This window comes from Rhopalosiphum padi, chromosome 2, assembly GCF_020882245.1.
Source record: "Rhopalosiphum padi isolate XX-2018 chromosome 2, ASM2088224v1, whole genome shotgun sequence".
In the NCBI taxonomy this organism is placed as follows: Eukaryota; Metazoa; Arthropoda; class Insecta; order Hemiptera; family Aphididae; genus Rhopalosiphum; species Rhopalosiphum padi.
In genome coordinates, this window is record NC_083598.1 from 34,153,095 (window position 1) to 34,177,243 (window position 24,149).

Here is a 24,149-nt window from a genome sequence, read left to right on the forward strand (position 1 = left end):
ATTTTGTTTCAAATAGTATTTAAATTATTATTTTTTTTTTTATTAATTTATATATTACTTACTTTTTCAGTGTTTGAAACCTAATTTAATCTTCCATTAATTAAATTAATAGTTTTTATCTTAGTGGGCTTAGATATTAAAATAGATTACAATATCCAGCTTCCAATAACATTAATTTTTATTCTACATTTATCAGTAGGCACTCCTGATTTTCTCGATGTTTTTATATTTTTGTTGAACTCAAGTTACCTAACTAATTTGTTTATACTTTTTTCAGCAATCCCCAAATCACACCTTAATAATAATGTTTTCAAACTTAAATGTAACTATTATTTTGAAATAAATTTCTGCATACATTGTAGTCTTTGATTCCATTTGAATATACTTAAATATCCAATAAGCTTTTGGTGCCTACTCACTTTAATAGCTTCTAGACAATTACTCTGACTACTAAAACACTAAGGTATTGATTTTATTGTTGTATTGTATATAATGAACTTCCATATACCAATTGTTTTACACAAAAAAAATAAAAAAAAAATATTTATGTATAAGGAAAAAAAAGCACATTTTATTTATTTTAATTATAATTTATAATAATTTACCATAATGCTAATACAGTTTCAAGATGTTATAAAGAATAATGAAACTTATACACAGGTCAATTTACAATTTAGTTGAATAAAATTATTTCAAAATAAGTAGCACAAAGGTTTTTAACCTTAAATTAATTTAAGGTTAAAAACATATTTGGCATAGCATAATATTATAATTTCTAACTTATTTTATTAACAATAAATATTATTATAAAATAATAAAGTTTAGTTAGATTAATATCAAGATAATTTCTGTCAAATCATACAATCAAAAATGTATAGCAAATAAAATAACCGTACAAGTTTAGAAAATGTATACACATTTTTTAAATATTTTGTTCACACATATAAGTCCAGCAAATTAAATAAATTATTTTAGCTAAAACTAGTTTACATGAAAAAATGTACGTATATTTTAAAAGATCTTAAAAAAAAAAAGAATGTGGTCGTATACCATGTGTTCATACATTAAACATATTTCAATTCAAAAGTTAATTTTGTGTTACTTTAAATAATATTATCATAAAAAAAAAATATTTAATTTTTTGTTAGATTAAAAATGTATTAAACTATACTTCAGTTCAAAAATAAAGTATTCAAATTAATTTAAAATCATTAGGCATTTATTAAGCTGATAATAAATATTATTTGATTGTTGTTATCATTACAAACACCACAGAACATTCTTAAGGTAAAATTTAAAAAAAATCTTAAATTATATAGGTAACAAAATAAAATTGTACAACTGAATTGGCAAGAAAATTAAAATAAAAACATTGGTTTAAATTAAAAACATAAGGGCATGCAAAAAATGTTTAATTAAAATTGGGTGTTATTGTTTAATTGTGTAATATTATATATATTCAATAAAATTAATGACTGTTTATTCTAAATATAAATACTGTAGAAATACTAGGTAATTAGTTTTAAAATATTTTATTTAAAAAAATATGTTTAATTTAAGTATTTTTGATAATTATTAAGTAAATTGAAATACTATAAAAATCATACAAAGTTCTAATGTTTTACTTAAATAAAATTAGGAATTTATTAAATTTAAATAATTTTTATATGATTGTATGACAGTTATAAATTACAAATTATCATTCACATAAGACTTATTCTTTTACTTAAATAAATTATTTTATTACTAAAATAGAATCAATATTGCACATATAATGGCGATATTCAGAAATATATTCGTTATATGAGATTCAGCATAATAACTTAAGTTATAAATTTCAAGAAACATTACATATAATAAACAAGATATTATATTAAAAAGTAGGTACAGTAACACCAAATACACATCTTAGATAAATTTAATTATTTTATAATTGATTAATTGGGCCAAGTTACTTATTTTATGTCTTATACAAAATAAGATGCTAACTGTGCCATTTTATCTTTAGGCGGTTTTGGTTTACCTTTACCTTTATGTTTTGCTTTCCCTCGACCCTGGCGGCTATTAAACACAGGCTTAGATGCTTGAGCTCTGAATTTCTCAACTAAATATCCAAACTCTTCGCAGCAAAATAAGCAACCAGTCATTTCAATAAGATCACGAGGCAATCGAGTGCGTTCCTAAAAATGTTATTTATAATGTAAATGATATTTTACATATTGAATATATTATAAGTTATAATGAATCAAAATAATAATAATGAAATAAAAGCTAAATGATTTTAAATACCTCTTTGTACTCAATTTTCAGAAGCTGAGCTCCACAATCGCATTCCTTACTCTCTTCTACAGTGATTTTGTGTGCATCCTCAAATAAGTGGAATATAACATCACACTTATTACAACCAACCTTCCATTTAGGCCCAGATGATGGGTCTAATACTAACACTCCGTTATCACATTGTAAACAACTAGCAATACCATTAACATAAAATCCTTGTGGACAAGTTGGATGAAGACACAGATTACAACCGCTATGTTTTTTCATATCCCTGAATGCTGGCTGGTTATAACAATATGGACATAATGGGTAACTGCGACCTTTATTTCCAGTTGACCAAGTTACCAACTCAAAGTCATCTAATGGACATTTTAGTTCCTAGAAATAATAGATTATTTTTTTTACAATTTCCTTTCAAAAATAAATACACACACATGTATATATAATAGATTTACTTTATAAATTCTTATATTTCCATTTTGGGGTAAATTATATGTTTCATCACAATGTGAACAATGCAATCGAGATGGTTTTGCTATGATAAGTTTCATGTAACGTCGACATTTTCCACATCTATAACAAATAAAAATAAAGTAAAAATGAATTATTATAATTATTAAATTCTATTTAAATCATAATGTGCTGCAAAAAATATTATTAAAACATGTACAAATCTTAAAAATATCTTTTAATAAACTTTATGTTTACCTTGAAAGTGCCTTTCCAGTAGCAGCTAAAGTAGTAAATGAAACTTCAAACAGAGAATCCATAGCTTCAATGGACTTTACAAAATATAAATACTTCTGTCGAAAAGCCTCTATAGTCTGCCTAAGAACACGATCATAATTTGCTTCACCTTTGGCTATAAGATTCAACTGGTCTTCAATGGTAGAACGCATAGTTGGTTCTACTAATTGTTTATCAATCTAAAAAAAGAGTAAAAAAAAAAATACAATAAAATATAAATTATAAATTATAAATAAATTATACTAGTAATGTATACAATTTAAAGCATTTAACAATTTATTTATAAATCAATTCTTTCAAATTTCTTATCTAAATATAATTATATTTATACTTAAAATACTTATAAATTATAAATAAAAACATGTCCACACTTAAATAAGTTTATAATTTGTATGTAAACCTTTTGATATCCATGGACCAAAACTATACCCAAATTGGTAGGTACAAGTCTTCGTCCAGTAGCAACAGTTACATAATTACGCTGTGATATGTTGTTAATATGAACAGGAATAGATGCATCAGTTCCAATCCCGTGTTTTTCCATCATTGATATGAGTTCAGACTCTGTAAGATAACCTGGAGGACTAGTCATATGATCTGTGAGCCTAGCCTAGTATAGAAAAAATATAATATTAAACAGTTGTTTTTGTTATTATTTACTTTATAATCTTTAAATCATTTTTATCTATTTTACTTTGTGTCTGTTCTTAATAAATTCATACATATTTTTTTTTTTTGTAAACCATGTTTGCACTTGTTATTCTTACGTTTAATGTAAAAAGGACTCAGCACATATATATTCTAAAATAAATAATAAAATCTTACATCTTTGATATTAAGCTTTTCATCACGTTCAAAATTAACTGCCAATTCATTTTTAGGTAATGCTTTCCATGGTGTAATGGCAGTAAATCCGGCATCAATTAAGGTTCGCCAGTTATATGTAAACATTTCAGAACCAATTTTAAAAGTGACAGTTTTAGAGTAATATTTACAATCTTTTGATATTGTAGCAACGAAATGTCGAACAATGAAATCGTAAAGTTTCCATGAGTCTCCATCTAATTCATTACGAGATGCTAACATAGTAGGTGTAATAGGAGGATGATCACCACAGTCTTTGCCATTTCTAGGCCTGGTTAAACCATTATTAAGTACTTGACGTATTTCTTGACCCCATTCGTTGCTTTTTTGAAGTGTTCTCAAAGCACCTCTAAAATAAGAATCATAAAATAAAATAAAGTGAAAGTATTTAAATAATGAATACATTCTTACAGCAATTCAAAATTATCTGAATAATGAGAAGTTTCGGTTCTAGGATAGCTAATGTAACCTTGGGTATAAAGACGTTCAGCTAATTGCATTGCATGATGGGGACCCATTCCCAGTCCAGTACTTGCGGCTCGCATAAGCTCTACTGAATTCAAAGCTAAAGGACGTTGTTTTGATTTTTCTTGTTGAGTTATAGAGACAACACTAAAAAATAATTCTATTGAATATATATTTATCATTAGGTGCAATTAATTTATGTATACGTTGCTATTTGCTGTTTTTTCAATGCTTGAAGCAAGCTGTTTGAAGCATCACGCTCAAAACATCTACCCTTTTCCCAATTAAGAACTACATCTTGCCCGTCCTTTGATTGAATTGTAACCTAAATACAAGGTTTTACATATACAAACTGTATTATGACAGTAAACATTTGTATTATCTTACTTGTATGACCCAATAAGGTTCAGGTTTGAATCTTCGAATTTCATCATGTCGTTGAACACAAAAGCCTAATGTTGGTGTTTGACATGGACCATAAGATATTAATGAGGAATCCAAATCACCATATTTTCCCTAAATAGAGAATAATAAACAAATATATAAAATTAAAAAATTAAATAAAGAATGCATTTTGAAAATACTTGAAAATATTTAGTTTGAAAACGAGTGAATGAACAGCCAATACGAAGATCGAGTTCTTGTCTGGCATCAACACTCATTGCCTCATTACGATTTGGAAAATCTAATCTTTCCATAGCCCCTTTAATATCTTTTGCTGTAATAGCTGAAAATTTTGCTCTCCAAATCCTCTGCAAATAATTAAGTGTTTTATAAACATAATTTGATAAAATTAGTTTTTTTTTTTATTATATATAAAGTTAACATGGGAAAACAAAAAACACAGTAGTTTACAACCTCTAAATAAAAATCTTTTTAATAATTTTAAATAAATAATCCAACTAAAAATAACTTACATTAACTTCACCAGAACGTTTCATAGAACTTTTAACAGCATCAATAACTTCAAAGCAAATATTTTCACCTTCTTTATCACAATCTAACCATAATATTAAAAAGTCTACACCACGTGCTTCGCTTGCTAACATTGCTGGAATGCGCAACTTAGGAGATGCTTCTTTTTTTTCTGTTGGGCAAGAAAAAAGTTCTTCCTATAAAAAAATTAAATAATATATTTTTAAATTACAATCTTATAATGCTATGGTCTAATTGTTTATTACTGGATCAACTTTATCCCAATTGTTGAATTTACTATTGAAGTCTAGAGTCATAACATGTCCACAGACAGATGTCATTTTAAATATCACTGGTTCTCCAAAAAGTGTTCCGGACCATTCATGCACAGGACATGCAGAATTCATACCTGTTATGGAGATAATATTTTATTAATTAATTATAAAATTAAAAATCTTAGAAAAAGTTAAAATTATTTTAGAAAATATGTGATTTAGACTTAATCAATAGATTTAAACATAATTGCATATTATATAACCAAACATGTCAGTTGAGTATTGTAATATAATTACTTTTGTCTGACTATGGTTATTTTAAATGTTAAAGGATGCCTAAAAAATTGGAAATTTCTGTTTGCAGAAAAATAAATAAAAAATGATTCCAACTTCTATTAAAGAACAAATTATTTAGTTGATGCATTGAACATTAAAAAAAATATAATTTCTATACATAATCTTCCAAATTAAAAAAAATATGCAAGGCACTTTAGGTAAGTATTTCAAAACAAAAACAACATTCAAAACTTTAATAATTATCTCACGAATAATTAGGTACAATACAATTAGACAGACACAACTGCACAACATAGTTCTATTTAGAACTATTCAAAGAACTCGATTTAATGAATATTTAATTTATAATAATCAAGTTACTTTTTCTCGAATTACTGCGTCCATTACTCAATATGTTGGCGAGTGAAGCAGCCAGAGAAGGTTTTTCCGCCACCATCAGAGCGGTCTTCATAATTACGAATTATTTGGAGCGTACGAGATGAACTAATATTATTATATCATCGACAATTATTGGACGGAATTTCCATCCATCTGTTAGGGCAACGTCAAATATGCCGTAAACTGTAGCATTTGACGCAATGTTGTGTTGTGATTACCGGCATTTACAGTGTTGAAAATGAGTCAACTATAGTCAAAGTAAAGAATCGGCTGAAGGGGCTTCACCGCGACACTCATGTCACAGATTTAAAATGTAAAACATTATTTTATTTTGAATTCTCCAATTATTATTTATTATTGTTTAACACCGAAACAACCAAACCAAACAAATTGATAAAAAAAAATGTAATCAATGCACATGTTTGACGTATCACAGTCTAGCCAACAGTTACGGATTTCGATGAAACGTTTATTTACAGAATAGATATCAAGGTGTATTGATAAAATAAGTTAATTTTCTTTTTTTTGTGTAAAATTAATAACATGAAAGGTCACAGGAAACAATACGAATTACAAACAAAATGTTAGGAAAAAATAATAATTGTTGACGACACAACGAATTTATTGCTTAAGAGGACGTCATACCCGCATGTGTTGTCTCTGTCTTACGAACGTAAGACATACTGTGGACATACCAAATTTGCGTTCAGCAGATTCAATTTTATGCTGTTAGCTTTAATATTAGAGTCAGTTTACCTATCATCAAATTTAAAGGTAATAATCAGGGCTTGGATTTTATAGTATTTGCTAATTATTGTAGGATACAGATAAAAATAGCAGAGTGAGCTGCACATTTGTCTGATGCACCAGGAACTCCAAATATGAAATTTCATAATGCTATTTTTTTATATTTGAAGTATTTTAGGTTTTTGGTGCAATTTACGTTTTATTTTGTATTTTCATAAATCTAGTTTATATTACGTGGTATGAAAATTATAAAAATGTTGTCATTTATTTTGTTTTTTTTTGTTTTTTTGAATACATATGAAAAATACTGACATTATCGTTCATATTAAAGTCTATTTATAAATTATAAATAGTCCGGCGTATTGGCCTATCGAACAGTAATTATGACTCATCGGCTCGTATCCATATTTTTAATTATGAACAGAACACATTTTAATTTTTGCTATTTTTCATGTTTTTAGGGCATATTATAGGGCTTATTTTAAAATTTTTTAGGTCATATTATAGCACATATTTCATTTATTTTTAGTGCTATAAAATCCGAGCCCTGGACTAATAATATTATCTAGAATATCTCATAGGCTTTTATTGATATTTTAATTTTTAAGCGAATTACAAGCATTTTAAAGTTTTAATATTTTACATAACTATAGATCTTCTTCTTCTGGGCTTTTACAGGCCTTTTAGCCTTTAAGGCCCATCACCACAACAACATATTGTCTCCATTTCTCTCTATCGTTTGCACATTCTTCTGCGTTCCTTACGTTCAAAAGCTTCAAGTCTCCTTGTACTCGATCTATCCCTGTCTAGGGCGTCCTCTAGCCTCTAGAGTCTAGGTGTCGGGTCTCCATTTAGTTATTTAGTTATTGATCCAATCATTCCTTCCAATCTCCATACAAGACCCGCCCAACTTATCCTTGTGCTCTTCAGGGACCCAATAATGTTAGGTTCCTTATAAAGGTTATCCAATTCTTCGTTCTTTCTTATTTATTACTCCCCGTCGTTATTCCTCTTTGGACCGAAGATTTTCCTTAATATTTTTCTTTCAAACACTCCTAACTTTCCTTAGTCCGATTTTGTCGTAGCCCATGTACCGCATGCATATAGAGCAATTGGTCTAACTATGACTTTATAGTTAAAGTATATAATTATTATTATATTTTAAGTATATTTTTACTTTACTTTAACTACGTTATTTTAGACTTAATTGATAATAATCTTGATTTGAATAGTGGCATTAGACTATAGTAGCATTTATTTGCAGCCATAATTCGTTTTTTAATTTCTTCGTGACTATTAGCACTTTCGTTGATCTCTGCCCCTAGGTACTTGAAACTCTGTACCCTTTCAAATTTGTATTCATCAACTTTTAAATTATTAGTATTGTGATTTCGTCTCGAAAGTATCATATACTTTGTTTTTGACTCATTTATCTTCAGACCAATCTCTTTACTTTCACTTAGTAGGATGCTAGTTGTATTTCTCAATTCATTTTCTGTTTCGGCTATGAGGACTATATCGTCAGCAAAAGCTACTACGGTTAGTTCATTATTATTGTCCATTTTTATTCCTTTGGCTTGGCTTAGTATGTTTTGCATCACTGATTCTAATGCGATATTAAACAGAGCTGGTGATAGAGTGTCCCCCTGTCTGAATCCTGTCGTTACTGGAAAATCATCTGATACCTCTCCTCCAAAACTTACTTTACTTTTATCATTCTGAATAATTTTAATGGTATTCCCATTTAGCTCATGACATTCCAAAATTTTTCTCTGTTAATCGAATCGTATGCTGCTTTGTAATCTATGAACATAAGGTGTACATCTTTATTGAACTCGTGGCTTTTCTCAGCTAATTGTTTGATAATATGAATTTGATCAACTGTTGATCTCCCTATCATAAATCCAGCTTGATATTCTCCTATTATTTTGATTAATCGCGCGTTTAACTTTTATGATCATTCATATGCGCGCGCAAACACGAAATATTCTTGTTCATATTATATTATGTAACATACAGTTTGTATTATACATTATACATTATACATTCAACGAACATGGACGTTTCAGATACTGTGTGTTTGTGGGTCTTATATCGAAGAATGAGGAGACGAAGACAAAAAAAAAAGAAAATATTGGGTCCATCCAATTTTAAAAACTAGACTTTCCTCAAGTCATTATATTACCGTATACCCTAAACTGAGGGATCACGACGAAAAAATTTTCAACTATTTCCGAATGTCAATTTTATGACCTGTTGGATCTACTTAAAAACGAATTGGAAGCAAATGAACAAGCTGTAAGATACTGTAATTCACCACAAGAAAAACTTATTGTTACTTTAAAGCAAGTCCATTTAAATTATTACTATTCATACAAATAAAAATAACAATTTTATGTATTGAAACTAAACAAAATAAAATAATATTTAACTTTTTTTAACTGAAAAATGTTTTCTCAACTTGGTCGTTACAAAACAACTTTTAACAACATTTAAACGTAATACAAAATAATTAACATAATTCAACTACTATGTACATTTTAATGAAGTTCAGATGAATCTTGAGAATTGTCAGTAATACCAGACAATGACGATGGAGTACCTGGAAGATCCACATTTTGGTTTCTTTATTTAAACATCTACTGTGACAAACTCATTGCAATCAGGTATTCAGGTTCACTATACTAACATTCTTTACTCTACAATGCCAAATCATTATTATTATGCACTTATTGATTAGCCACTCTTCTCCACTTGTAATCGTTTCTGCGGTAACAGTATATAACTCAACATTTATCAATGCAAATTAATTATTTATAAAAAAATTATAAAAAAAATTAACATACATTGTTTTAAATTTTATAACTGTAAACGACGAATAGATATGGCGAATTTATTAAGTATTTCTTTATTTTTAATAAAATCTCAGACTCAGTACTTGGTCGTGTACTCTTGCATAATTATCACCATGGCTGCATTTGCTGCCCCGTGCGAATGCACTGCTCGTAATATTCATAAATGGCTTCCGCTGGCCACGTTGCCTACACCAACACGTTCATTCGGCAATCAGATTAAATGGCTAAATTAGATTGGTCAAGAGCTAAGACGAACTTCTCATATTCACACAAATGAAATAGGAATAAAAATCATTAATACATATTTGGTTGCCTATATTAATATCGAACGGTTCGATGTTAAAACTGGTATTTATTTATTAAATAGTTGTAAATCTCTTGACTGTTGATTTTCTTCGTCGAGTCTGTTCACTTCTATACAATACAACATTGAATAATTATTGTTATTTTTACATTTGCAATTCGAACGTAATATACAAAAATATGATCTAATCATTATCATTTAATACAGAGTGACGGAGAATGAAAGACCACATTTGAAATTAACCCCACAATATTATTTGTTGAGGTAGAGAGATAAAATAAATAACAAGTTGTTGCAAATTTAGGGAATTTTTATTGGATATAAAAAGAATTAAGTGTGAAACAAAATGTCCGATTTCAAATGTCGTCTTTCATTCTTCGCCGCTTTGTATTATAAAACAACTGCCTTCTAATAGTGCCACCTATATTTGATCTAAAATATGGTGTTTGATGTTCCCATTAAATTATAAAAATGAATCGGCGCAGTTTGCAGTGTTTGCACTGATAACACTGGCCAGTGGCATATTATGTTCGGTTTTCTTTTTTTTAAGAGATATACATTTTTTACTTTATTCTGAGATCACGTCTTAGCAAGAAAAATGTATTGTTATCAATCATCTTAACTTATATGAAAAATTAAAAACCAATTTTTCGTCGCCCCATCTTCATTTTCATTGTCTGTTCTCGCTACTCGATGTATATATTTTTATATATAAAATACGCCGTGTTGCATTAAGCCATTTTTTAATTGTTTATATTTATATACCAACATAATTATCTATTACATACATGTTATCCTGAGCCTTTGACGGCCAATATTCGCTACAAAATGCATGAGCTTTCCGGATCCGGACACAGCCGGTCGGCACTCGGCATCCTGATCGTAGCGAATAAAAACATTGCATACTGGTATACCATTACCATTAATTATATTTATAATTAATGCTGGTACGATTTACATTAGAGTAAAATGGATCTCATCGCACAGCAGTTGAGCAGTGGTGCCGAACTCATCAATTTATGTGAACTGTGAAGCGAAATCTAAAATGTTTGTATCATCCACCCAATTTTTATGATAAACCCATTTAAGAAGTGAAGCGCGCGGTTATCGCTTCGCATGACATATAGTTCGACGCCACTGCGGTACAACATGTGCAAACTTGCTCAATCGATTTATTCTTGGTGACGAATCATAAATTATACGCGTATTCATTCTGCAATAACGATAAATTATTACTATATTGTAATGTTGTCAAATGCTCGTATTTATGAACGATTTAATGAATTTATAAATTCCAATGAAAAAACTAGAAAAAGTATTTCCTATCAGCAATTGATTTTTAGACTTGTAAGCTATAAAATTCCACTATTAGATTGTAGAGGACATGATGGCTACGAGTCTACGACAATAACGCCAATATGTCTTGTAAAATAATAGAAGTACAATTACGTACGCGTTTACTCGAAAAAATAACTTGGCTTTATACTCACAACTCACAGTGAACTTTGTTCACAACACACAGTGGAGTTGAATAAAAAAAAAAGACAGACAAAATATACGAAATAATTGACCTCAAAATGTATTTGAATCGCAGCTAGTAGTTAAAGAAATCCAAATAATACAAAACGAATAAAAAGAAAAATATCATTCACAAATTTACTGAACCCAAAATTGTGTTAAAAATCAAAATTATGTAATTTACTATAATATTGACTTTATTCTGTCAGATTTAGATTACCGATTTCAAGCGATCAAAAATATACATTTTTGTGCCATTATTAAATGAATAGTAATGAATGATTAATAAAATAATTGATATCGTATAACAACTATTAATAGCTAAAATGATCAAATAAATATTATATACATAATATAATAATAATCATAATGTGTATCGCATTATTCAGTTTGTCCGGCGCATTGTACAGACAATTTAACTACATTTATGCGTAGAGCAACTACAGATTAATGAAAATCACGGTAGATGAAAATATAATATTATACGTATATTATAATGTCCAATCGAAGTGTTTCAACATATTATATACTATCTGCAGCTAATTTAACTCGACACTTGGTGTTAGTTACTGTTGCCGAGAATAAAATAATACATAGCTAGCCGAATGGATATTTCTATAGTTTAAAGTCTTTTGAAGAAGAATATCGTTTATAATATTTCTTTTTTTGAAGATTTAAATCGTTTACAAGTTTTTTAGCATTGAAAAAATAACTATTGAATCACAAGTATATAGGTAATACCATATTATAGGAAATTGCAACTTATTGCAACTTGCATGTATTATTGCAGGCAATAGCCAGGTAGGTATAAAGGTATAATAATATATATATAAATATAAAGATAATAACTTTTTGAGTCTTTTCGACATCAGTATGGTCAATAAATTGTGGATGACGATGAGACATTGTATTAATAAAATACGAATTGTAGCCCGAGCATATGGATTTGACGAAAATGAGTTAAAATTTGAAGTAGTGTTTAACATTTTACATTATATTTACAGTAACATTGATGACATAACTATTACTTCGTGCTGTATAGCCTGTTTGATAATTAACATTTTGAGCATGTTTGCGTAGATTTTGATGTTTTGTTGGGCAAACCATTTACTACAACAACAAAAAATAATAATAATAAAACATACAGAAATAAGTAAATAATAATAATAATAACATACCTCTCATTCTTTTGTACCCCGGTCTTAGGCCACGCATTTTGTGAAAAATCTCCTAATAACAACAAAAATATTTACATTCATCCCTATCATATACACAATACACGTATAGTATGTTTCGATATAAATTATAATAGAAAGTACATTATAATATTATATACATTGCACATTATAACATTCATGCGTGTATAGTTTATATTTAAATCAAAGGCCCACGTGTTTGTATAATATTAGAAGTACATTAATCATGGTATGCTGATTTTAATGGTACCTAATCATTAATCAATAACACGTATAATATTTGTATAATATAACTGCTCTAAATTAAATAATTAAATGTATTGAAAAAACCTTAAAATACACTTGACCTTTTGAAAAATGCACTAAAACCCTTTTTAAATACATTCAAATCGCAAAAAAGTCAGTATAAAATAAACTACAATAATGTATTAAAGAATAATGATTTAAAAAAAAAAAATTCCAAAAATGTTAAATATTCTTTAATAATAAACGTAGAATAAAGAACTTAATTTGACATGCTTACAGAACATGTAAAATAATTATAAGCCTAAATTAACAAAAATTAATAAAATGTCTGTAAAAATTTTGATTGATGGATATATTAAAAATATCAAAAATAATAATAAAAAATATACCTAAAAAGTAAAAAAAAAAATTAATGATTCAAAAATGAATTCATTATTCTCTAATTTTACTTTGTGTTGATACAACTATGTTTTATAGTATTAAGTATGGTAAAAATAATGTAGTTTCCTATACAAATTCACAGCATTAATTATTATAATAGTTGAATGTATTAATACTTACAAAATTTTCTTTGGTATTCTCCTTAATTTTTCTTTTATTATTCAGTGACATCCTCCTTTTGTTACTCAGTGACATTAAACCAAATTTTTTGACCAAAAGTTCAACGGGATCCACCTTATAATATAATTACGAATTTCAATAATTTAAAGTGTAATAATAATAATTAAAAAAATTATAAGTTTATTATCAAAAAAAAAAATAAAAAGTAGAATAGGGCAAGCAAAAAAGGCATTTCTACTCAAGAGTAAATTACTAACACCAAAAAATGTAGATCTAAGAACGAGAAAACGTTTAATTAAAATATACGTATCTATGGAGTACAGCATTATATGGTTGTGAAACATGGACGTTAAACAAAAAAGATGAAAACACTCTAGAAACTTTTGGAATGTAGTGTTGGTGTAAAATGGAGAAAATAAAATGGATGGAATTGAAGACGAACCAAGAAGTATTAGATTTAATCAGAGAGAAAAGAATATTGCTAAATAATTTAAGATCAAGGCGATGGCATATGATAGGTCGTACGTTAAGACATAATGAAGAACTCCATAGCCTCATACTGGAAGGTATGATAGAAGGGAAACGCGGAATAGGTAGGCCAAGAACGTGTTATCTATGTCAAGTAATCAAAAATACAAGAGTCGATTCGTACATACAACTCGAAGCCAGAGCACAGAGATGCGTAGCCAAACTCATGGAGAAAACATTTATTGTAGACCAATCTACGGATTGAATACTAAAATAAAAAAAAAGTTTATAATATTTTATTGTATATATTTTAATCATAGTAATATAATATATACCTGAATTTTACAAATATTCGTACGTTATATTAAGGCTACATTGAAAATCTCCAGTCACGGAGCATTGGGAATTAAACCCATGAATTATACACAAGATAAATATTATTCAGGTATTTGGAGAATTTAATTTTTCGTATCACACTACTATATATTTATATTTTATAATATTCATGTAAATAAAATATATTTAATACGTGTAAAATTATTAACACTCAGTATTGGTCACACCACTATACTAAAATACCTGGAATTATTAGGTATACATACAACATACAATAATGATATTATATTAAATCATTTTATTTTTTTGTAATAACTATAGTATATTATAATATATTGACCTGACAATAATTATATTATTATAATTATAATTACGGGTCATTGATAAGTTAATTTTGGAGAAACTTGAGCATTCCCAGAGTACAGGATTATTATTATTATTATAGATGGATTTGCACCTATTATGGACCATAACGCACATATTTTAATTATTTTGTGTTCCTATAAAATTCTAATTAAAAAACTAAAATTTCAAAATATTTTGTAAATAATGAAAATGATAATAATTTTAACAAATTTTTCAATAATTTAAACATTTCAAACTTCAATTGCTTATATGATTATGTATTATATAAAAAAAAAAATAATAAAAAAAATATGTGATTATTTTAAGTGTTATTATTATTATTTTTTAATAACTATTGCAAGCAAAACAAAATCGTATTTATCAAATAAATATAAACAAATGAGTTAATCTATATATTTTATGAACTTTGACCAATTACCTAATCCTACATGGCTACATAGTTATCGTTGTTTACTTTAAATAAAAAAAAAACAAATAGGTACCTAGCAGGAAGAAACAAAGTCTACATTTGTCTGTCTCTTACACATTATTATTAAATACTATTAAAAAACAATTTATTTGTATAAATAAAATTGTTTTTACCAAGTTCAAACAAAATATGATCCATATTATATGTCTTAATTTATTAAGTTAGTTTAAAATAATTTACAAATTTTCATATTTTTTATATTTTTAATAGAACCAATTATGAAGAATGTATTGTCATTTTAAATTGTTCAAGTATGTCTATTTATAATTTATATACATAACTCGAAAGAAATGCAAATAAAGTCGAATATTTCAAATGTATTTCGTAAATTTGTATTCACTGTTCTCTTATTATATGGAGTCAATTTCAAAAAAATAAATAAATAATTACATTAGCAACCTATAGTCAGAAGAAATAACTAATGACAAAAAAAATGTACATTTTTCAACTTGCCACACCGCTATTGATAGTCCTAACCTATATGCAAAAATCTTTTGATTATAATTTATAGGTACCTTTATTTCTTAGACATTTTTGTTTCGGTATGAAACTATATGAATTACTTATATAAGGGACTTTTTATTAAATTTTTAAACTTTTTTGACTAGATATTTTTATCGACATTTATTATAGAAAAAAAATTACTCATACTTATAAATAGCTCGAAAATGATAAAATTGTATTAAAATAATATTATATACACATATTTTTAAATTAATTTTTACTTTGTAAAACTTTCAGGTATTTATATACGACTATTCGCTTTCGTGTTATACCCAAAAAAAAATACAATTGATTTTATCAAAAACTTGATTTGCGTAAAAATACTTGTTTTTTCCAATTATTAAGAAAAGTAGTGGTTTAATTATTTTTAATTTAATCGTAAATAAATAATAATAATTTTAAACATTTTGTGAAAATTTCAAGTATTTACAATGATTCGTTTTTAAATTAAAGTAAAATGATTATTGGATGTGTAGGGTATATCATGTGTGAGTACATAGGCGTGCGCAGACCTGAATTTCAGGGGGTGCCTGGTGCCTGTAATTTTTTCGGGCCCTTTTCTCAATTCAGGCCCTCTCTTAACAATACATGTACATATATTTTAATAAATTATTATGTACGAATAAACATTACTTACATAATTATATCACATATTTATCAGTGGTATTACTAATACAAAATTTTCAAGATAATTGCAATATTTATTTATTATTTTTACTTTTGTAGTCAATAACATTTAGCTGTTATAATCATAATAAGTTTTACCACGCAAATTTAAAATATTTTACGTTGTATTATTTTTTTTATCCCGAAACATAATTTTTTTTACCACATATTTTAGAAAAAATAACATTTTTATTCTAGTAACATTAGTTAAAATACGGACCCATATATATGCTATAGGACTTAAATTTTAGGGCCCCAATTACATGTCGGGGGGTGCCCAGGCACACCCGGAACCCCCTGTGCGCACGCCTATGTGTGAGTATGTAAGTTAATTAAATGCTAAATGTATATGTATATAAAAAAAATATTAAACAAAGTGTGAAGCAAATATTATGATGAAATGAGGAAATCTGAATTTCAATCTGAAAAAAACTTATTTGGAGCACTGATTATACATTAGATAATAGGTATATTATAAATTTATAATATTTATAATTAAACTTTTTATAGTTATAACATTATACTAAAATTATTTTTATCAATAAAATCCAATACTTGGTGAATATAATTTGTAATAAGTATAATTTACTCTATATACTTAAAAGTTAAAATGTAAGTATCGACAGGGGCATCATTTTTTTGGTGGAGGGGATGGGGGTCACGGGGGAACACTGTTGCACCTTGCACCTCTTACTTTTAAAATAGTTCCAATTCGCCTGCATCCTGATGAAATAATGCACGATTATTAATATGATTTAAATTAAATTTATGATTTTTATATTGACATTTATCAATATTGGTATACTGTCAATCATGATTACAACTTTAAATTACATTGGTTATACACAAACATTGTGCTATAAATATTTATTGTATTTTAGTTTTTAAATTGATTTTTAATATTTATGTTAATGTATTGATTCGGTCTATGATGTATGGAAATAATTGGAAGCAGAATAATGTACATATACGTAAACATAAAACATCTATTATATCTATATTTTTATATGGCCTGGTGACACTTTAAAATGACCTGCTTGCAAGGGCGGCTTGTTATAAGAATACTAGCAGTGACTGCTCCTGCTCCGAAAATGGGAAAAAATTGTTTTAAGTTGAACAGGTTTAATCATAATTTATAACAGAAGATTGATCATTTAAGTAAAAAATAAGTGTATCAATATCATAAATCGTAAAAGTTAATAAAAAATTTAACTTAAGAAGAACCTAAAAATATTTCATTGGTCATAGTAAATTTAGTTTGTGGGTGGGTGAGTTGTTTTGAAACTTGCTCTTTGAATTTTGAAGACTCATGCCGCTACTGCCTGCTTGATACCTACTTCACACACGACACACCCGAAAAAAAAACCAAAATGACGCCCCTGAGTATCGAGTGTCCAAAGTATCTCGATACTCTATAAAGCTCTATAGTATCTAGTATTTAGTGACTAGATTCTAGTCTAATATCACTAATCACTATACTGATTTTTGAACATTTTGCCCATACCTATATGCATGAACTTATTATATGTACTTAAAAACATTGATAATAATGAACTGTAATAATATGTCCTTTTTTTTATTTATAAATATAAATTAAAAAAAATTTGATACTACAATTTTTATTTTTATTATGCTGACTGATAATTAAAAATATTATTATTTTATAACTTATTTATTAATATTATTATTTTTTTAAATTAAATATACATTTATCAAGCCACCAAGGTATATGTGATATAGGATTAAACTTCAAAAACTACTTATTTATCCAACAATCTATGCAACATGATTCAAAATTTCAAAATATACATACAAATAATATATCTATATTAGGAACCTATATAGCACAAAAACGTATTAAGTTTAAATTCGATCCCTATTATATTTATTTATTTTTTTTATTATTAAATTAGTTTGATATATAAAATCTTTATAAATTCAAATTGTACCTACATACCTACATTTTTCTTCAAAAGCATTTTGAAATATTAGAGACAATATTATCGTCCATTAATTTTCTCGTTATTAGGTAAGGTCACACTGTGTACGCAACGTCCTTCCCATGACCTACACCCGAACTCCTTAATATCATTGATTTTTCCCATACGTAGTTTGTACCAAAGACCCAACCCACAAATCATAATCTATTTCATTTTCACTCTTCAGTTTTTCATAAAACCTGAGCGACTGCAAAATCTGGCATTTCATCTTCTGTTGCTGTGTTGCTAACTCGCTTTAAAGTTTTATTTCTACGACAGTGAAGAAAACAAGTAAGTGTTACCCGGCTAACGTATAGTAAGGGTTTCGATGTTAATTTATCGTAATTTCAACTAAAATCTATTTATTTCACATAGTACACTCATTATAGTGTCGCGTATCTCATTTATTAGACTTTTGCATTGAAAATTGTAAATTCCATGAGAAACGAACTGTTTATTAAGGTGTGTCGGTTGTTTTTTTATTGTTATTAGATTTTCAGTCACATCTGTATTACATTTAGATACCTACATTTTATTACATGCACTCGATCAATGTATATTTACCTATAAGTGTTCGTGACCTTTGAATTTTTATTGGTCTACTTGACAATCTAATACTATTTTTCTATTTTATTCAATGTCACTGTTGTTGCTTGGCCTTTTTTTCAAGTTCAAATACCTGTCTACTTGTACATAGGTTGCAGGTATTTGTTGGCATCTATTCAATATTTAGTGTTTCATTATTAAAATATAAATAGGTATTGTATGATCAATAATATTATTTAAATATAATAACAAATCAGTACCAATTTTATTTATTTTTGTGGTATAATTAAATAATTAAAACAAGACAGGTGATCGTTATATACTTGTAAGTACCTACCAGAAATTATCAAATTAATTATTTTTCGGTTTTTTGTTTTTTACTTTTTTGTTTCTTATATAAATAGTATTAAAAACTATTTAAATAATAGACCCATTTATTTATATTATTACTTTTAGTATTGATAATTTATAACTACCATACGGTATGGTCCATACCAGTTAACTATTAAATGTAAAATTTATCTTAAAGGTTATATTATAAATGTATAAAATGTTTTGTTTAGTTAAAAATAATCATTTTTCTAATATATAAATAATATTTTTTATTCATAATATTAATTTGTAAAATGTCTAGAATCTTATCTGTTTTAATTTAGATTATGACCTTTTAATAATGACATTTATTAAAAACAAAATAAAACTTGATTGATCTATAAACTATAATAATATGTTAACTTTATTTAATGAGAGTTGCTTTGAGATCACCAAAATAAGTCCAACAATATAACTAAAGGTCACCTTGTTGATAATCAATAGTTGTTTGAAATGTGTCAGTAACTCAGAACTCTACCTATAGTGAGTGCGTTATTTACAAAGATTGTGACTACTTAACTGTTATATATTTTTTTTAACTATAATAGTTTTCTAAATATAATTTTTATTTATTCAGTTATTTATAATTCAAAGTAAGTTGATAAAAAGTTATATTCATATTTTTTTGTTTTTCAGTTTTCCTATATTATTATATAATATTCATCATTTCATTTATATTTTATATTATATAATAAGTGTGAGTATTTATAATACATTTGTTGACTTCATTGTTTAATGGAACTATTAAAATGTATTTTTAAATTTTAGAACTAATTATTGGTTTCTGATAGTTGAAGTTCTTAATATTATCTGTATTTGGTTGATTGATATTTATAAATAATAACAGTCCCAATCACCTTTTAAAAATATTTTAATAATTCTATTATAAAATAAAGGAAATTTCATAAAAAACACTTATTATATTTATTAATTCTATTTTAATAGAATTGTCTACGTCATTTATTTCCATTAACACGCCACTTTTACCATTTAAGTATAATTTTATATCTTATTATTACCTTTTTTTTTTTTGCTCAATAATATAATTGTAAAATTTAAATAGGTATGCATACAAATATTTAAAAAAGTTTTTTCCTTTTTCATTTTTATAATAAAATAATTTCTCTACAATACATTTAATTTTTGCGTTATTAAAAAATGACAGAAATGTTTTATAAAAATCTAGATTAAATGTAGAAAGGTACTAAATTGGAAATGAAAAAAAAAAATGTCTTAGTTAAGTAATCTCATTTACTTTAATATGATTTTACTGTACTATTCTTGAAAACTATTATTTTATATTAATTTAAGTTATATATTTTTAACAATTTGTCTTAAATATAATATATATTATTTAATATAACGTTTATTTTCAGAATATTATCAAAATGACAACCTACTTTGAATACCCATCTGTAGAACTCCAGAATGAACTAAGCAAGATTGCCAATGCCATGGTGGCAGATGGTAAAGGTTTGTTGGCTGCTGATGAATCTGTTTCAACCATGGGTAAACGTCTTCAAGATATTGGAGTTGAAAATACTGAAGATAATCGTCGTGCCTACAGACAATTATTATTTACTGCTGATGAACCTTTAAATGATCGTATTTCTGGTGTCATTTTGTTCCACGAGACTCTTTACCAAAAAACTGATGACGGTGTACCATTTGTTGAAATCCTCAAAAATCGTTGCATTATACCTGGAATTAAAGTTGATATGGGTGTTGTGAACTTATTTGGTTCTGAAGGAGAAACTACCACTCAAGGTAAATTTTAAAATTAAATAATAATAAAAATGTTATTAACTTATTTCAATACAGGATTGGACGATTTGGCTCAACGTTGTGCTCAGTATAAAAAAGATGGATGTCATTTTGCTAAGTGGCGTTCAGTATTAAAGATTGGTAAGAATATTCCTTCTTACCAAGCTATTTTGGAAAATGCTAATGTATTGGCTAGATACGCTTCCATCTGCCAAGCCAACCGTATTGTTCCAATTGTGGAACCTGAGGTATGCACTAATCTTAAACTTTATTTTGTTGAAAAAAATTATTGTATGTGTTATACATAATTAATTTTTATAGGTATTGTGTGATGGAGAACATGATTTGGAACGTTGCCAAAAAGTCACTGAAACTGTGCTAGCTGCAGTATACAAAGCTTTGAATGATCACCATGTATACCTTGAAGGTACTATTTTGAAGCCTAACATGGTTACACCTGGACAATCCTCCTGTAAGAAGGCTACTGCTGATGAAATTGCTAAAGCCACAGTGACAGCTCTTCAACGCACTGTCCCTCCAGCAGTTCCTGGTAATACTTTTAAAAAAACAAATAATTTTGATACATTTTTAAATTTATTCCATGCTTACTAATTGAATTGTTGTTTAGGAATAATGTTTTTGTCTGGTGGTCAAACCGAAGAAGAAGCGTCTGTAAATTTGAATGCGATTAACAAGTACAATGCCAAGAAACCATGGGCATTGAGTTTCAGTTATGGACGTGCTCTGCAAGCTTCTGTCTTGAAAGCATGGCAAGGAAAGAAAGAAAATATTAAAGTTGCTCAAGATGAACTTCTTAAGAGAGCATTGGTAAGTGCAATGTTTTATTAGTTGAATCCACTTAAATTAAATAATTAATATTGTTGAATTTTTATTTAGGCAAACAAATTATCAGCTTTGGGCAAATACGAAGCTGGTTCTGTACAGACAGCTGCTGGTTCTGTGGGGCTTTTTGTTAAAGATCATGCCTATTAAATAACAAACTAAATTTTCATAAATACTATAAAATTTATACATTTTTAAGTCAGTTACCAAATTATGAACACTTATTATAGTAACAGCTTTTCTTCATGTTTTTATATCACTGTTAGAATGTGTCAATATTTAAAATATATATTATATAAAAAAAAAACATTATATATTTTGATTTGATTTTTTTTTAGTATACAATATTACAATAAACTGTTAATAACTATTAATCATTAATTTAGAAAAATATAAAAGAAAGTTTTTGGTAATTGTGCGATTGTAGTATACAAACTAAACAAGGGCAGTCAGATTTTTTGTTAGAAGCTAAATCTAAATATTAGCACAATGTTTTGAAACTAAAATCTTAAGTCTTATATCTCATTTAATAATTTACTTAATATCATAAACAAATTATTTCTAAGGTAATTAATGAGTTATTAGGTACCTTGATTTTGTATTCTACAGCAACCTTAAAAGAAAAAAGGTATTTATAAAACAAATTGTGCTATGGGAAACAAAAAAAAATATATATGTATTAGATATTAATCATGTAGTTATTTTTTTTTGTAATCTGTACTATATAACATTAAATTGTTATCTTTAGCAACAATCTTAGCACTTGTTATTGTAAGAAACACTAAAATTATGTTATGAAATATCAATAAATAAATAACATATTATTCATATTGATCTATAATGTTTTACAATTCACCACTATATTTTAGTTATTAGTATAGTGTTTACCAATCTGGGGGACGTTTACACATTGCTGAGGAGGCGCAAGCTGTCATCACAAAGTAAAATTTGTATTTATTTAATTATATATTATATATTTTCAATTTATAGAAGAGGGACGTGAAAATTAAAAATCACTAAAAGAGGGGCAGAATAGAAGATGTGATTTGTGAACCACTGTATTAGTATTATAAAAACACTTAAATGTAGCTATTTTATTAAAGAATTATTTAACTCATTATTTTGTTAAGTATAACTAACTACCTGAACTACTTAACTTTTATAACATTTTAAATACTTCCTTTTTTTAGAATTTTAAGTAACTTATTTTTTTACACATGTATTTATTGCATAGGCATGTTTAACAGGGATTGCAGAGTATGTACCTGCATCCCCTACGATGTTAGGTAGCACTATGAAACAAAACAATTTTTGTAAAAATAACATTTTTTTTTTTGTTTTTCCCATTAATTTTGACCTCCCTAAAGTACAAATTAGATGAAATTTTTCTGTGCATAATCACCCTCAACGTTTAAAATTTAATCATTTTATCAACTATTATTGTGTATACAAAAAAAACATGCATTGTAAAATCAATGAGCTTTGTTCAGAATTTAAAATAAAAATATATAATTAGATGTACATATTTTGACTTACAAAAGTCCACGGAATTAATTTAAATTATGATATAAAATTTAAATTGTTAGTATCTACAACAGAGTGGTTACCATCTTTTTTTTTTTTTTTAATATTGATCATTCCTATATTCACTATCTGTTTTTTTATACATAAGATAACTATACATAATAATGTCAGTCTAGCATATGATTGGGTTCCTGCACCTAGCCCAGCAATTTTCAACGTTTCCCAATAGCTATTCTTTAATTTATTACTTTAACATTATTTGTTATTATAAATTATAAAAAAAGTTGCCATCAATTATAATATTATTACAAGTCCAATAGTCAATACCTATAGTAAGGTTATGTTATAGACCATCATTAAAAACAATATTAAATAGCCAATAGGTAAGGTAAAATGTCATCATGTATACCCATTGATACTAGTATAACACAGTATAATGTGAGGTCTATGATACAGAATACCCCTCAAAATATTGGTCTCCTACTTCACTCATCTAAGTTTTTTATATTATACATCAAAATAGTTACTCAAATAATATTTTGTTTCGGAATATGAAATTCCAAATGTATGTTATTATTCAAAAATCAAAACAGTAAAATACTTAAGCAATTATAATAATAAAAAATAGTAAAAATATTTCGTAACGACTTCAAATTATATAGCT

At 26.8% G+C, this 24,149-nt stretch overlaps 2 protein-coding genes across 3 annotated transcripts; one reads left to right on the forward strand and one right to left on the reverse strand.

Annotated features, from left to right (window-relative positions):
* Positions 1 to 1,854: 1,854 nt before the first annotated feature.
* On the reverse strand, positions 1,855 to 6,614 carry LOC132921285 (DNA topoisomerase 3-beta-1). The gene is made up of 13 exons (XM_060984224.1): positions 6,204 to 6,614; positions 5,538 to 5,680; positions 5,274 to 5,468; positions 4,941 to 5,108; positions 4,744 to 4,872; positions 4,563 to 4,681; positions 4,303 to 4,503; positions 3,853 to 4,240; positions 3,428 to 3,637; positions 2,989 to 3,206; positions 2,736 to 2,853; positions 2,290 to 2,658; positions 1,855 to 2,180 (listed from the first exon to the last, which is right to left on the reverse strand). Exons 1-13 carry the CDS (start codon positions 6,292 to 6,294, stop codon positions 1,968 to 1,970), a joined length of 2,562 nt encoding a protein of 853 aa, XP_060840207.1. The 5' UTR covers positions 6,295 to 6,614; the 3' UTR covers positions 1,855 to 1,967.
* An 11,951-nt stretch (positions 6,615 to 18,565) lies between these two features.
* LOC132920432 (fructose-bisphosphate aldolase) lies at positions 18,566 to 22,789 on the forward strand. Of its 2 annotated transcripts, none has more exons than XM_060982829.1 (6): positions 18,566 to 18,727; positions 20,731 to 21,121; positions 21,176 to 21,366; positions 21,440 to 21,668; positions 21,747 to 21,946; positions 22,016 to 22,789. In XM_060982829.1, the coding sequence occupies exons 2-6, from the start codon at positions 20,743 to 20,745 to the stop codon at positions 22,109 to 22,111; spliced, it is 1,095 nt and encodes a 364-aa protein (XP_060838812.1). In that variant the 5' UTR covers positions 18,566 to 18,727; positions 20,731 to 20,742; the 3' UTR covers positions 22,112 to 22,789. The 2 variants fall into 2 exon arrangements, with proteins under 2 accessions (XP_060838812.1, XP_060838813.1); XM_060982830.1 differs by lacking the exon at positions 18,566 to 18,727 and adding an exon at positions 19,829 to 19,947.
* The last annotated feature ends 1,360 nt before the right edge of the window (positions 22,790 to 24,149 follow it).

Excerpts from the sequence above, each read along its gene's own strand:
- LOC132920432 (XM_060982829.1), top strand. The coding sequence starts at position 20,743 with ATGACAACCTACTTTGAATACCCATCTGTAGAACTCCAGAATGAACTA. Across the intron at positions 21,122-21,175 it reads AGGAGAAACTACCACTCAAG|GATTGGACGATTTGGCTCAA; the intron begins GTAAATTTTAAA and ends ATTTCAATACAG. Across the intron at positions 21,367-21,439 it reads TTCCAATTGTGGAACCTGAG|GTATTGTGTGATGGAGAACA; the intron begins GTATGCACTAAT and ends TAATTTTTATAG.
- LOC132921285 (XM_060984224.1), bottom strand. The coding sequence starts at position 6,294 with ATGAAGACCGCTCTGATGGTGGCGGAAAAACCTTCTCTGGCTGCTTCA. Across the intron at positions 4,682-4,743 it reads AACCTTATTGGGTCATACAA|GTTACAATTCAATCAAAGGA; the intron begins GTAAGATAATAC and ends CCTTGTATTTAG. Across the intron at positions 3,638-3,852 it reads AAAAGCTTAATATCAAAGAT|GCTAGGCTCACAGATCATAT; the intron begins GTAAGATTTTAT and ends TTTCTATACTAG.